General features: G+C 41.4%; 1 protein-coding gene across 5 annotated transcripts in view; it reads right to left on the bottom strand.

The window, feature by feature from the left end:
* Positions 1-14,194, bottom strand: part of pdzd2 (PDZ domain containing 2) — a 95,681-nt gene that overhangs the window by 25,617 nt on the left and 55,870 nt on the right. For all 5 annotated transcript variants that reach the window (XM_019896858.1, XM_019897116.1, XM_019896946.1 and 2 more), the window contains 7 exons: positions 6,157-6,271; positions 5,578-5,651; positions 4,692-4,908; positions 2,712-2,829; positions 1,954-2,086; positions 946-1,033; positions 742-815 (listed from right to left, as the gene is read on the bottom strand). In XM_019896858.1, the coding sequence (XP_019752417.1) occupies positions 742-815; positions 946-1,033; positions 1,954-2,086; positions 2,712-2,829; positions 4,692-4,908; positions 5,578-5,651; positions 6,157-6,271 (819 nt within the window). The remainder of the gene's footprint in view (positions 1-741; positions 816-945; positions 1,034-1,953; positions 2,087-2,711; positions 2,830-4,691; positions 4,909-5,577; positions 5,652-6,156; positions 6,272-14,194) is intronic.

Below are 14,194 nucleotides of genomic sequence, written 5' to 3'. Positions count from 1 at the left end.
ATGGATGGATGGATGGATGGATGGATGGATGGATGGATGGATGGATGGATGGATGGATGGATGGATGGCCCCGGATAAGCGGTGGAAAATGGATGGATGGATGGATGGATGGATGGATGGATGGATGGATGGATGGATGGATGGATGGATGGATGGAGAATGGATGGATACATTTGTAGCAAATTGATTTTTTAAATGACAGTGTGCAACCCACTTAATTATTTTTTTTTTTTAACAGAAAAAGACACGTTTCCCTGAATTGGTATGATAAAATCAACTAATGAATTGCTTAATTTGAGGGCTGAAACAGATTCATTTTATTGCCATTCATTTCAATGTGGGATTTTACCTCCATTTATTTCAAAAACTCTCAGAACCAATTAAATTCGTAACTAGAAGTTCCATTGAACTTGTAAACATATTTCACTCTTCTTGGGCACCAAGCCTTTTTTTAATGTAGAAGCTAGTGAAATCAGATCAGTAAAATGAGCAAAATGCGCTGTGCTAAAGAAATCGTAAAGAAACACTTACATTGGTTGTGTGTGTGCGCATGCGTGCGTGTGTGTGTGTTATTAATTGATATGACATTCTCTTTTGATGAAATTGTAAATCCATGGATTATTTCTGCCTGTATTTTAAGCAGCTAAAAATTTCCACGTTAACGTTGTTGCTTCTGTCTTTGAAAAGTGCTACAGTGATAAATTTTGCTTGCTTGTCCAAAGAGCCTAAATTAAGACTTACCCTACTGGCCGGCTCAAGAAATCTCTTCATGGTCCAACTAAGGCCAGGTGATCCATCTCTCTTACAAGAAAAACCTGCCGATTAATATACAATTGAGAAAAAATGGACATGCTATCTGCAGGAGCATTTATGTCAACAAAGTTTTTGGGGGTTCAAGCCTGAATTAACGGAGAGAGAAATACACTTAGGAAAAAGGAATCAGACCTTGGGAATGAGAAGAATGTCGACTCTTGTTCATTTTGCCCTTGTGTGTGGATTGAGCAATGAAATGATCCATCTCCTGTTCTGATACCTGAGAAAACACATTGATTGAGGCATTTTATCAGATTGCATCATGTGATATATTAATTTTTTTATTTTATTAAACTGTAAAACTTAATAATGTGCCCCAGATGAGAACGAATTGTTGATGTAAAGTAAAATAAAACAGCCACTGGTGGCCTCATATATCATTGTCACAAGCATTGTTTTGTGTCAAGTTGGAAGGAAAACTGAGCTGGGATGTTTTGGCCACAGGAGGGAGACAGAAGCCATTCCACACCGCATTTCAAGTCATCCTGGGAATATCCAACAGAGTTGACAGGCTTAACGTATCTGGCTGGGATAATGTAGAAAGCTGTGAAGTTAAACACCCCGGTGTCAATGGTCACACCCCTTTGGATTGATAGAAAGTGTTGCTGAAGCTGCAATAGCTGTGAGAGGGCACTACCGACCCTGGAATGTCCTGCTTTGAAGAGTTCTACTGTATCTAAAAAGATCATCAGCAAATAAACTGCAAGAAGGAGAGATACCGCCGCTCGTTCCTACCGACTGCTGTCAAGCTGCTGAATAAACATACGTGAAAACCTGTAACCATTGTAAAAAGCACAGCCACCTTATGCTGCATATATGCAGTTGCATATATGCTTATATCTATGTCTATAGTTTATGTTTATATTGCATTCCATACTGTGTACAGTTCTTTTTCTGAAACATTTCCTTGTGCATGCAACACTGTTTTTTTCTTTTCAACCCCCCCCCCCCCAAATTATGCTGCTGTAGACTGCAAATTTCCCCAGTGTGGGACCAATAAAGGTTATCTTATCTTAAACACCGACTCTACTGTTAATGCTTCTGATGTGGCAAAACTGGCAGAAGGGCAGGGTTCAATTTTAACTTGAAAGCAAGAAGTTCACCCAAAAAAATTAACATGCTGAAAAAAACCCCACTTACTTTGGGATTAGGGTGACGACTAATAATGAGACTCACTGGTCCAGGGCCACATTCACTGAGGATGGCGTATGCTTCACTGAGGGCAGCAAAACGAAGACTGACCGAATCCACCTCCAGTATCTGATCCCCCCGACTTATGTGAGGAAAGCATAGGTGTCACACAATAGGGAAGTAATATGATTATATTCCTGTAAAAGCATAGATCAATATATCCACAAAACAAATATTTGCTGACGGTTGAGAGATGACAAATAAATAAATAAATAAATGATGGAGTAACCTCGACGGAAGTGGGTTTTCATTCGGCAGTGTAATTGTCACTACGGGGCTGATGTTCCGATATAACTCCCAGTCCGCCACTGACAGACGCCTGTTTTGTTGATGACTGACGGAAACAGGTCCCACCTGTAGCGCATTTGATTGTTTGAGGAGGTTTCTTAGAGAGGAGTGCACTGACTATTAATGTCTGAGAGTCGTTTTTCCTGGCTCCTTGTGACTAGTGATTTCTGTTTGTACTTTGTCAGTGCGTTATTCGGAAAATAATATCGGCGCTTGTATTTCTGGGATCCCAAAACATTTTGAAACGAACAAACACTAAGTCAGTACAGTTTCATGAACACAGAGTCAGGTTAACCCTTTGATATATTTTAGCCAAGCTACCAAGTCCTAAAATTGGCAAATGAAGTCTGACTCAAGTCAAGTCATGTGACTCATATCTCTGACCTAATTATTATCTAGAAGAAAACAATTGTTTTTACCTGAGCCTGCCATCCATCTTGGCAACAGAACCCAGAGCTAGGCTATGGATGTAGATGCCAGGAGCAGAGTTATCTGGAGTAAGAAAACAAACTCCAATCCCCAGGCCAACGCCAGGCTCTATGTAAGGAAAAAAGAAGAAATCACACAGGATTATTCTTGCAACAACATTATTGAAAGAACCTTTTGGGCAAACACCCACACCCACACACACACACACACACACACACACACACACACACACACACACACACACACACACACACACACAGGTGCCCGCACATGCGCATACGTGTAATCACCAACAGTATTTGCAATTAATCGCCTGATTGGATCATACCCATATTGCACCAGCAAGTGTCTGCTCTGAGTTTACGCTTGAATTATTTATGGGATGTAAAAATCAATAATAAAAACAATTCAAGATCATAGTTTGTTCAACTTTGATGAAATTTTGCAGCTTTTATCCGATTTCATGTTTGTATCCGACATGTTTTTAAATGATGGAGGATTTTAAATTGACGGAGATGATGTGGCCTTTAAGTTTGGAGCTGACAATATTTAGTGTATTTTAGAATCACAAATTAGTTAAGAATGCTCCTTTCTATCTACACTTAGAGTTATGTGTCATTTTTGGGAGAAAACATCTTGCACTGAGGCGAGCGGACAATTTTCTTTTCATGCACAGATATGTACTTCCATGTCATCTTTCGAGTAAAGAAAGTAACAAAAATGGCGCATTCTGTTTTCATGCACGTTATGTCCACGTGAGGGACATTTCTTGATCACAATAACCATTCAAAGTCTTCCTCCATGACTCTTTCAGTCTTCAATGTACGTATGTATGCAAAAAGCTCCCCTAGGGACACTATTAAATGCCCTTAAATGGATAGAAAATAATGGCAAGATCTTTGACAGCTTTGTCTGTATTTTTATATGTAACCGGGTGTTTGAACACTTCAGCTCATATGCAGCAAAATACGTTTTTATTGAAAATAATCACACAGAGCCAGGCTGGCGAGTAGTGTTGTCGCTCCAGCACTGCTATGTTTTTCTCGACCAGAAACTGTTGGAGCCTCATGGCATTGGCAGAGGGGATGTTATCATGGTGAAGCAGATACGAGTTGTTCCACCACAACTCTCGCCTCTTCTCAAACACTGAACTAGGTAAACTGCAGAAAATTTAAGGGGAAAACTCATAGTTTGTGGTTTGGGTTTAAATTCTATCTTTAGTGACACCAGTCCTGGATTTATATTGACACACCTTGGAAGTATGCAGCTGTTGTACAATGCAAATGTACAGGCGCTCCCCGATTTACGAACATTCATGTTACGAACAACGGTACATACGAACATTTTGCGGGTACAGGTATGTCGAAAAATGTTCTCGGACAGAGATGCTGTAAGTTAGATTTTGTATTGCGCGCCTTTTTCCGAGTACTGTAGTACTTCTTTCCGCCGCTAATACCGACGTGAGGCGCTGTGAGAGGAGGAGGAGGAGGAGGAAACGCCTGTCCCCATGAAGAAGTTTGAGACGGAACTCTTGGCCGAGGGGTTTTCGCTCATAGATAAAGCCATCGCACTCTTCGAGCAGCAAGACCCAAATATTGAACGTTGCACAAAGGTTGCAAATCAAATGAATGATGCCATACAGTGCTACTGCATCATTTATGATGAGAAAAAGAAGAAAACTGTGCAATCGTCCATCATCTCCTTAAGCCTTCGAGTACATCTTCCAAAAGTAAGTTAAACTTCATTTTATTATACTTATATAAACCTTAAACATACTTATATAAGCCTTAAACATACATTCCATACAAAATATATCACTGAAGCAACTTACGAACGAATTCAGCTCACGAACGATCCTTCGGAACGTAGCTCGTTCGCTAGCTGGGGAGCGTCTGTATACACTCATAGCTACATATCAGTTTGATTATATGGAGTGCTGTAATCCAAAAAGGAAGAAAAAGAAACATTACCTTTATCAAGTGTGACCTCCATGATGATGCAGTCTTTTGGACCAGGACCCCTTTGGCCATCAGTCTCATCAATTCCAAAGGGAAGAGGTGTTCCCTCACTGGTATTGGAGTTGGGTGAGCTGGAGCGGCTACGGATACTTGGGGTTGCACAGGGTGTAAGGCTAGGGCTCCGCAGGCGAGTTCGAATTGTCAGAGTCACAACACCTTTTTTGAGTTGCTAGAGGAACAACAGAAAAGTGTCCAATACTGAGAAATTAAACATATGTGCTTCCTGTACTTACATTCCAGGAGAGAGGCCAATTTATCGCAGGTGGCAAAATTAGTATTTAAATCCAAACATAAACAAAACACATTTAATGGCGTTTAATTATCAGTTACCCTAAACAGGCTGCAAGACAGTTGCAGAGTATATATAGACAAACAACCAGAAGTGCACAATTTACCAAATTTTTCCGATCTGTCATTCGTTAGTAGCAGAAATGGGCAATTTACAAAAGTTTACCCGTCTGTCATCCTCAGTCTATCATTTTTTTTCAAGCCTAACCAAACTTCTAATTGTCAGTCAATGAGTCCATCATGTTATTTTAACCGCACATCAATTGTCGCTTCTGTCAGTAAAATTCACCAGTCTGCCAGTCTGCCTATCATCATTTACCATTTTAATCAAATTGCATTTTTCATCTGCTAGCTAGAGGATGACATTTTGAGGGGTGGGGGGTTACCTATTGACAGAAGTGTGGTTAAAATGACATGGCGGACTTACAATTTGGTTCATCTTGAAATAACGATGAATTGGTGCCCACCCCGCTGACAAATGACATACCAGCAAAATTTTGGAAATTACCCACCTCTGAGTTTTACATTTTAATTCAATGAGACCAATGACCTTGAAAGTCTGGATAGCTTGTTGATGGGTCATTCCTTGGAGAGACTCTCCATTTACCTCCAGAATCTCATCTCCTATGAAAAAATAGAACACAATACTTTGAGATTTCATTTAAGACTGTTAAACTCATTTCATCCGTCTATCCATTATCTGAAACTGCTTAATCCTCACAAGGGTTGTGGACGTGCTCTGGAGCTTATTCCAGCTGTCTTCAGGCAGTAGTTGAGATACACCCTGAACTGGTTGCCAGCCAATCGCAGGGCAGACATAGATGAACAACCATCCACACTCACACTCACGCCGAGGGATAATCTCAAGTGTTCCATTAACCTACCGTGCATGTTTTTGGAATGTGGACTACCCGGAGCAAACCCACACAGGCTGGGGAGAACATGCAAACTTCACAGAGGACGGTATATAATAATATATACCGTAAAACACATTTATGTAGATATTTCCTGTGTTCAATAATAGAAGTGTCCACAGCATTCGTAGAAAAAAAACAAACTGATTAGTCACGGTCAAATTACCTAACAGTTTTATTTTGGCCAGGTAAACAATAGGGAAGAGAAAGGTTACCCTCTTTTAGGCGTCCATCAGCAGCTGCAGCACCATGAGAGAAAATGGTCTTCACAAAAATTCCCATTTGACCACGAGATGAGTCCTGGCCACCAACAATACTGAATCCTAGGCACTAAGAAAATACATTGAAAAAATTATTGCAAATATGAATAGCAAACACACAATTGGAGTGTAATGATTGTGGTTTTATAAGGTATTTCGGAAGAATTTTAGGAAGAGTGTAATGTTATCTCTTCAGAATATGCAGTACATTGTCAAGATCGCTGAAGTGCTTTTTTTTATCTTACATATTTTGTAAGTTTAAAAAAAACAACAACAATAGAAAGTTGCAAATAGCAATGTATCCCACATCCTCAAATTGTTCATCATGTACCTTACATCTATTTACCATAAAAGTACTCTCGTCCAATGTTTTTCAACCTTTTTTCGAGGCAAGGCACATTTCTTTCATTGAAAAAAATCCCGTGGCACACCACTACCTAGATGTGAAAAACTCTTGTTTTAACAATTTAGTGTTATATTGTTCCTATAAGCGTTTTTTTTAACATTGAAAATTAAGGCAATATGATAACACAATCAATAGGAATCAAATCAACATCGATCCAATATTTAGTGCATTCGTTTTAATGGCAAGTAAAATATAGTCAATTAGAACGTTAACTTGCTCAGGGTTGGATTTTTTTCTGTGACAGCTGGTTCTTTTTCTCCCGGTCGTTTGCGCTCTCCCGCAATATTGAAGCAATTCATTTTCCCATCTTGAGTCTTTGTATAATTCCAACATCATTCAAATGACTTTTCTGCGGAATGTGTCGCTTGAGGTAGTCTAGCTTCCATTTAGTCCGTATTTTTCCATCGGAAAATTAGCTTCCAGCTTAAGCTTTGCTGCATATTTTGCAGAGCAGACCTTTCTCATTCGAAATAAAAATATCTCACCCAGTTTCACTGCTTGTTCTTCTGTTTGCACATACAGTGAAACTCCTCTACAACGAAACCTACATGGGAAAAAATACCCCCAAGTGTGAAAAAAATTTCATGCGTGAAAGCCATTCCCAATTTTCTGCTCCCCCTACAATGAAAAATCCCCCTGTTCCGTTATTCCAAATCTTTTTCTCTGCTCTTGACTCGCGACGAGATTCACTACAACGAAAACAAGCCTTCCACAAAAGTCTAATCCAACCTCAGCCAACAGCGACTCCTATTGCTTCGCTCCGAAACTGCAACAGCAACCACCACACTAGTTTACACATGCGCAGTAGTCCAGGAAGTATTTCGTTGCATTGCTAAAATGGCTACAAAACGGAGCTTTGGATGCCAAGCAGCAAAGAAAAGAAGAGCTCTGACGCTGGAAGAGAGGGTAAAAGTGATCAAAAAGAAAGACGGAGGAAGCAAAATAAAAGACATGATCCAAGAAATTGATGTAAGTGAAAGTGAATGCTGATCGTAAATTTCGCAATTTCTTTCCCTTTTTTTCTCCTTGTGCACAACTGTACATTGGCTATACAGTACAGTACTATACAGTATGAAGTGTCTTTGGGATTAGGATTGTTTGATTTCAAAAATTATTGATTTAAATTCCAATTTAAGTCAGCTAAAAATTAACAAATCAATACTTTTATTTTCTATCAATTATTTTTTCACGAATGGACAGAAAATTCGAATGTTGCTTTCCAACATAACCAAAAAAATCTTGTATCATTAAATTTATTAAATAAATCTTCATAAGGTGTGACAGTACTGTATACAGTAGGCATATTATTCACTACAGTACTATTATGCTTCAGGTGCATTTTATAGAAGTAAAATTTTAAATCAAATTATAGATATTGAAACTTCCTTTTTGATAAAAGAGTATATATAACTTTTTTAAACCAACAGACAAAGTGGAGTGATTAATATAAAAAATTGTATGTTAATGTTAAACAATATCAAATAAGTGTATGCTCATATTTATGCACTATGTACAGGATTGGAATAAAAATAAATAGTACACGTTTACGTTTTGTGTGTGTGTGTGTGTGTGTGTGTGTGTGTGTGTTTACATATGAGATCAAATTTGCTACAGTGGAAAAACCCCCTCTTGTGAAAATTTTCTTGCTGCAAACATGATTTCATTGTAGAGGAGTTTCACTGTACTCCGACAGCCATTCCAACTTAAAAGAATAGCACTCCATTCTTATTTTAGTTTGGGGAGTCGACGTATCACGTTCACCGCCCGGTCATTTCGCCATGATGAAGGATTAGCATTAGTGTCACTTATCGCCGCCGTACTGTTATTGTTATGGAGCAGAGAACATGCGCAAGTACTGTCAATGCCGTGATTGGCTGCATAGTGTCATTGCATCGTATCGTGTGATTAGCTGGACACCTGTCACTCACTGCATTACACAGCAAATTGATACAGAAAAAAAGTTCTACCTCATTCATTTGCAGTGCGTTCACTGCACTGGATAGGTTTTCTTGTGGGCTGAGAGTGTGCGACCAATGCACAGTTGTGCAGCTCGGAGGGAACATTGGTGCCGTTGTATCTCCAGTAAACGTCAATCTAAATGAAAGATACCTTTCATTGTATTGCCTGGCGTGAGAAACTTCGCTCATCTCGAAGTATAAGGCAATTTCCTAGCTGCTGCTCACTACCGGTATAGAAGAGTACTACATGATTACTCTTCCAGGAGATCGACCGCACAGGCATACATATTGTATAATTTCACACGGCACACCTGACAATATCTCACGGCACACTGGCACAGGGTTTTAAAAACACTGCTCTAGTCTGGGCGGCCCAGTGGTCCAGTGGTTAGCGCATCGACCTCACAGTGCGGAGATTCAATTCCAGCTCCGGCCTCCCTGTGTGGAGTTTGCATGTTCTCCCCGGGCCTGCGTGGGTTTTCTCCGGGTACTCCGGTTTCCTCCCACATTCCAAAAACATGCATGGCAGGCTGCTTGAACACTCCAAATTGTCCATAGGGGTGAGTGTGAGCGCTAATGGTTGTTCGTTTCTGTGTGCCCTGCGATTGGCTGGCAACCGGTTCAGGATGTCCCCCGCCTACTGCCCGAAGACAGCTGGGATAGGCTCCAGCACCCCCCGCGACCCGTGTGAGGATAAGCGGATTAGAAAATGGATGGATGGATGGATGGATGGATGCTCGAGTCTATATACCCACCAACCAAAACTGAAACACTCCATCTCTCTATTGTAGCCAGTATAAATTTGGGAGTGATCTGATTAAGATGTTTGTTTTTTTACATAAAAATGGTGTAAATACCAAATTTTAAGTAAAATGATTGATGATGACTGAAAGGCAGCACAGTGATCACAGTACAGAAGTCATTGGCTCAAATCAGGCCCCAGCCTTCCTGTGTGGAATTCACATGTTCTCCCTGTGCCTGCGTGGGTTTTCTCCAGGTACTCTGGTATCCTCCCACATTCCAAAAACATGCAGGGCAGGTTAACGGAGCACTTTAAATTCTCCTTACGTGTTATTGTGAGTGTGAATAGTTGTTTGTCGATGTGCGCTTTGCAATTGGCTGGCAACCAGTTTAGGGTATACCCCGTTTACTGCCCGAAGACAGCTGGGATAGGCTCTCGCATGCCCACGACTGTTTTGAGGATAAGCATTTCAGATAATGGAAGGTTTGATGATTCGTAGTGCTCATTTGCCTGAGTCTGTGAGTGAACTTTAAAACCAACCTCACTTGTGGGTCAACAGCGTAGACCAGGGGTGGCCAACCCGCGGCTTGCGAGCCGCATGCGGCTCTTTGGCTGGTTCAATGCGGCTCCCGGGCTTTTACACGACAAGCGTCGAAAATGCCTCGGCAGAGGTGATACCATTCAAAAAAGGGGCAAACTACACAGAACGTACTACGTCAGCCTATCATCAGTCCCGTTACTTGGTTGACATACAGGGCAACCAATCAGATGACTGCATCCCCGCTCATGCGCAAACAACGGCGCTAAGCGCTAATCTAGTCAGCGAATTACCTCTTATTTTAAGGCAGGGGTGCCCAATATGTCGATCAGAATCGACCGGGAGCCAGCGAACTGGTCCCAAGTCGACCGCAAGGGCTGGGAGGAGGAAAGGGTGAGAAAAAAAAAGATTTGTTTGTTTGTATCTTTAGCTTTCATTCATTTTCGCCCGTTGCGACTGTTGCTCATCGTGGTGTGCGTGCATATGTGCGCGAGTGTACTGGTGGGCACCCGCATGAGAGCGCGCATGCGAGCGTGCGTGTTTGCGTGTGTGTGTGTGTGTGTGTGTGTGTGTGTGTGTGTGTGTGTGTGTGTGTGTGTGTGTGTGTGTGTGTGTGTGTGCGCGCGTTTGGGTGTGTGTGTGTGTGCGTGTGTGTGCGTGTGCGTGCGTGCGTGCGCGCACGAGGAAGGGTATGATGTGGCTCTTTGCAGTAACACAGTAAAAAAATTGGCTCTTCGTCTCTGACCTGTTGGCCACCCCTGGCGTAGACTGTCAAACCTTTCATTATGGGGGCTGAACAACAGTGCCACTCTGGGTTGGATTGATCACTAAAATACTGGTATTCAAAAAGTGAATGCATGTTAAACCAAATTTTACTTCACTTCTGGGTGTAAAAGTGTAGGAGAAGATATTACAGTCGTCCCTCCCATGTCGTGTTTTTATTTTTGCGGTTCCACGGTATTGGACATTTTTAAATGATACATCTAATTTTATATTGCAGATTTTTTGCTGTATCGCTGGATTTTGTGGTGATCATTTTTCCACATGCACTATGGTACTGCAGATTCACATAGCAATAAGGGTGAGCCAGGAGAAAAGACAGTGTCCGAAGTTTAGGATAATTGTACACTTACAAAAAGGGACAAAGTGCAACGTGGCTATTGTAAAGCAGAAATGTCTTACATTGCTGCAAGTCTCTGGTAACAGGTCAACATTGTTAATGGATTTAACATAGCCCACCACCAATGGTTAGAGTGAATTGTAATCCCTCCACAGGTTGGCAAAGATTGACACTTTGATAGAGAAATCTATGAACAAAATTGTATTATGTTTAAAGTTTCGGTTAATTTGGGCATGTCTGGACATACTCAGCGCAGAGGTGTCGGCCGTTTGGGCGGAGGGCCTTTTCTTGAGTAATCACGTCAAAGCAAGGGGGGCGAACAGATGGAAGAAGGCTAGATTCAATCACAGAGTGGGAAAAAACAAATTGGGAACGAAGAGTTGTTGAATACCAAAAGACAGTTTGGGAACAGCTGTCGCGCCCAGGTGGACATTTGTCATCAGCAAAGTCTGTGACTTGTGTATTCGGGTAGATCAGATCACTACCGAGGGGCCGGACCGGGGGCCGCGGTACGCAAATCTCGGGGGCAGTGTCTTTCTTGTATTTTGCAATAAAAGTTCGAACCGGCGGAGAGGGAGCGGAGAGTGTGTGATCATCGGAGCAACTACCGTCGTTCGCTCTCAGAGATCCGCTCCCACCGATATTGAAGACAATTTTCCTGTGTGCTGAGTCAGGTCTTTAACTTTGTCCGAGAAAATCTCTGACACACTTTCAATCACTTTATTGAAAAAATGGTAAGAAAAAAAACACCTGACAAGCATTCGTACACGAGCTACCAGTAACCACAATTTAAAACTTAACACACAAGTTTTCCAAGCCAATTCTACATTCGCTGACTCCCATAACACTCAACAGGTAAGGCGCCATCTTTGAAAGTCACCGATACAACACTGTAGAACAGGGGTCCCCAACTGCCGGTTGGCATTTGGTACCCGGCCGCACAGAAAGAACTTGCCTTAATTCCATTTTATTTATTTCGGAATACGAAAGATGTTTTATTTTGAAAAATTGCCGGATTCTCCGTTACATCCGTCGGTGTCACGCTTGACACGCGTCAAGCCACGCTTCTCCGTCACGTGACCGATTAGGCTAAAAACAAAATGCAGGAGCTCGCAAAACGAGTAAAAAAAACTGCTGGAGATCGCAAATGACGGCGGCCTTAAAAGTACGTTCGAGACAACTGGATTAAAGTTATGGCTGAATCCTCTGAGATCGCCACAATAGCACTGTTGCTATTTCCGACATCCTATCTGTGTGAGGCGGGGGTTTTCTGCAGCAACGGCGACTAAAACAAAATTACGAAGTAGACTGGACATAAACCACACACTTGAGGTGTCATTGTCTCCTATTACCCCGAGATGTGACCGTCTGGTTGCAGAAAATCAAGCTCGGGGCTGTGGTGAGTCGTCATTTTCATGCACTTTGAATTTGCGCTGTATCGTATTTTGAAGGCATTAAACATTACCATAGCGATCAGAGTGTTGCGGCCAGATTAGATGCTCCTTGTGTTTATTATTATATTTCGAAAACACCACAGTTTTCATGCAGCTCATACCATATTATTTTGTTGTATTATTTCCGCCACACCTTAAATGCCGGTCCCTGAAAATATTGTCTGACATAAACCGGTCCGTGGGGCAAAAAAGATTGGGGACCCCTGCTGTAGAATGTGAAGATGGCACCCCGAAGTGGAGAATAACGATACCTGCACATCACATGCATATTTTATAGGTCAAAGGTTTATATTAACAGATAATTAAAATAAATCCATGGTGTCTACTTTTCAGATTTTACTCTTTTGTGATGGCTTCTGGAATATTACCTCACCGATAAGCAATGGACTACTGTACAGAGTCAGGAGGATGAATAAGACCGTAGGATAGTAAAATACATCCTTGTGACTTGGAAGAAGAAGAAGAAGAAGAAGAAGAAGAAGAAGAGGAAGAAGAAATCGTATATGATGTCATAGCACCGTCCTGAACTACAAATAAAAAAGAAATACAAGACTGGTTAGTGAGAATTACAATATGTATCGAACCCGAATGTCTGGCAGAGGCCCAGACAGCAACCCCCACCCAATACAAAACTATTACGGCGATCAAAGGCCTCCACCTGTGCCGATTGGAAGCTAGATGCTTATGCTATTTTGAGACACTGTCTATCACGTCAACGATAAGCAAGATTTTAATGTGTCAGAAAAAGCACACACCCGCCAACTCCCAGTGTATGACGCGCAGTAACATTTCAGTTCAGCAACGCTGGTGACGGGCAATGTTCCCTCAAAGGCAAAGCATGTGCGTTGAAAATAACTCATAGCTTGACTTGACCCATTTTCATGAAAACGCGGTGCTATCAATACAGAAAATACATTTTTGAATATTTCAGTTTTGTGACATCTACGATTATAGGGCACTTTTCCTGTTCGAGTGTTAATATCGTAGAGTCAGGGACATCATATCTATCTGTTCATATCTATGATATGATATGATGATAAAGCCACTTTGTTCCCAGAGCGCAGTGCGCAATAATTAAAATTAATAAAGTTTTAAGGATGCTAATCTTTGTCATATGTGCGTTTGTGTGAATAGCAGTTGAATATTTTTCCTATTTAACTGTCACATTTCTTATGATAAATGTTGCACTGTTTTTATTTTATTTTTTTAGACAAACCGTAACTTTAGGTTGTATGTAAAATAGCTAATCCTGGTCAAATCCTACAAAGCATTAACATACGGGTAAATCTTTAATATATGCATGTATTTACAGAAATTGAATCTTATCTGTCAGACTTGTATAGCACATATGTCAAAGTGCCGGCCCGCGGGCCAAATCCGGCCCGCGAGAATGTTTTCAGTGGCCCCTGGGATGATATTGATTTATTATTAGAACCGGCCCGCGGACCGCAGCAAGCCGAGAGCCCGCAGATCTTTTACACGCACCAATACTACATTTCCCACAATGCAACGGTGACGCGCCAAGCAGTCAGCCGCTTTATTTAAATATTTATTAGTCAAGCAGTCGTTCCCATAACAGTGACATTAGCTTTCAGATACCCATCAAAAATGACAAAACGGAAGGTGGACACTGAGAACCGGGGCTTTCAAACAAGGTGGGAGTCGAAGTATATGTCCATGGACGTAGCTGGAAAACCTGTGTGTCTTCTGTGCGGAGAAAGTGTGGCGCGATTGAAATAGTGTAATCTGAGACGACATCATGAAACGAAACACGC

This window comes from Hippocampus comes, unplaced genomic scaffold (assembly GCF_001891065.2).
Source record: "Hippocampus comes isolate QL1 unplaced genomic scaffold, H_comes_QL1_v1.1 scaffold179, whole genome shotgun sequence".
NCBI lineage: Eukaryota > Metazoa > Chordata > Actinopteri > Syngnathiformes > Syngnathidae > Hippocampus > Hippocampus comes.
Note: the sequence above shows the minus strand (reverse complement) of the source record. Positions and strands in the feature narration are given on the sequence as shown.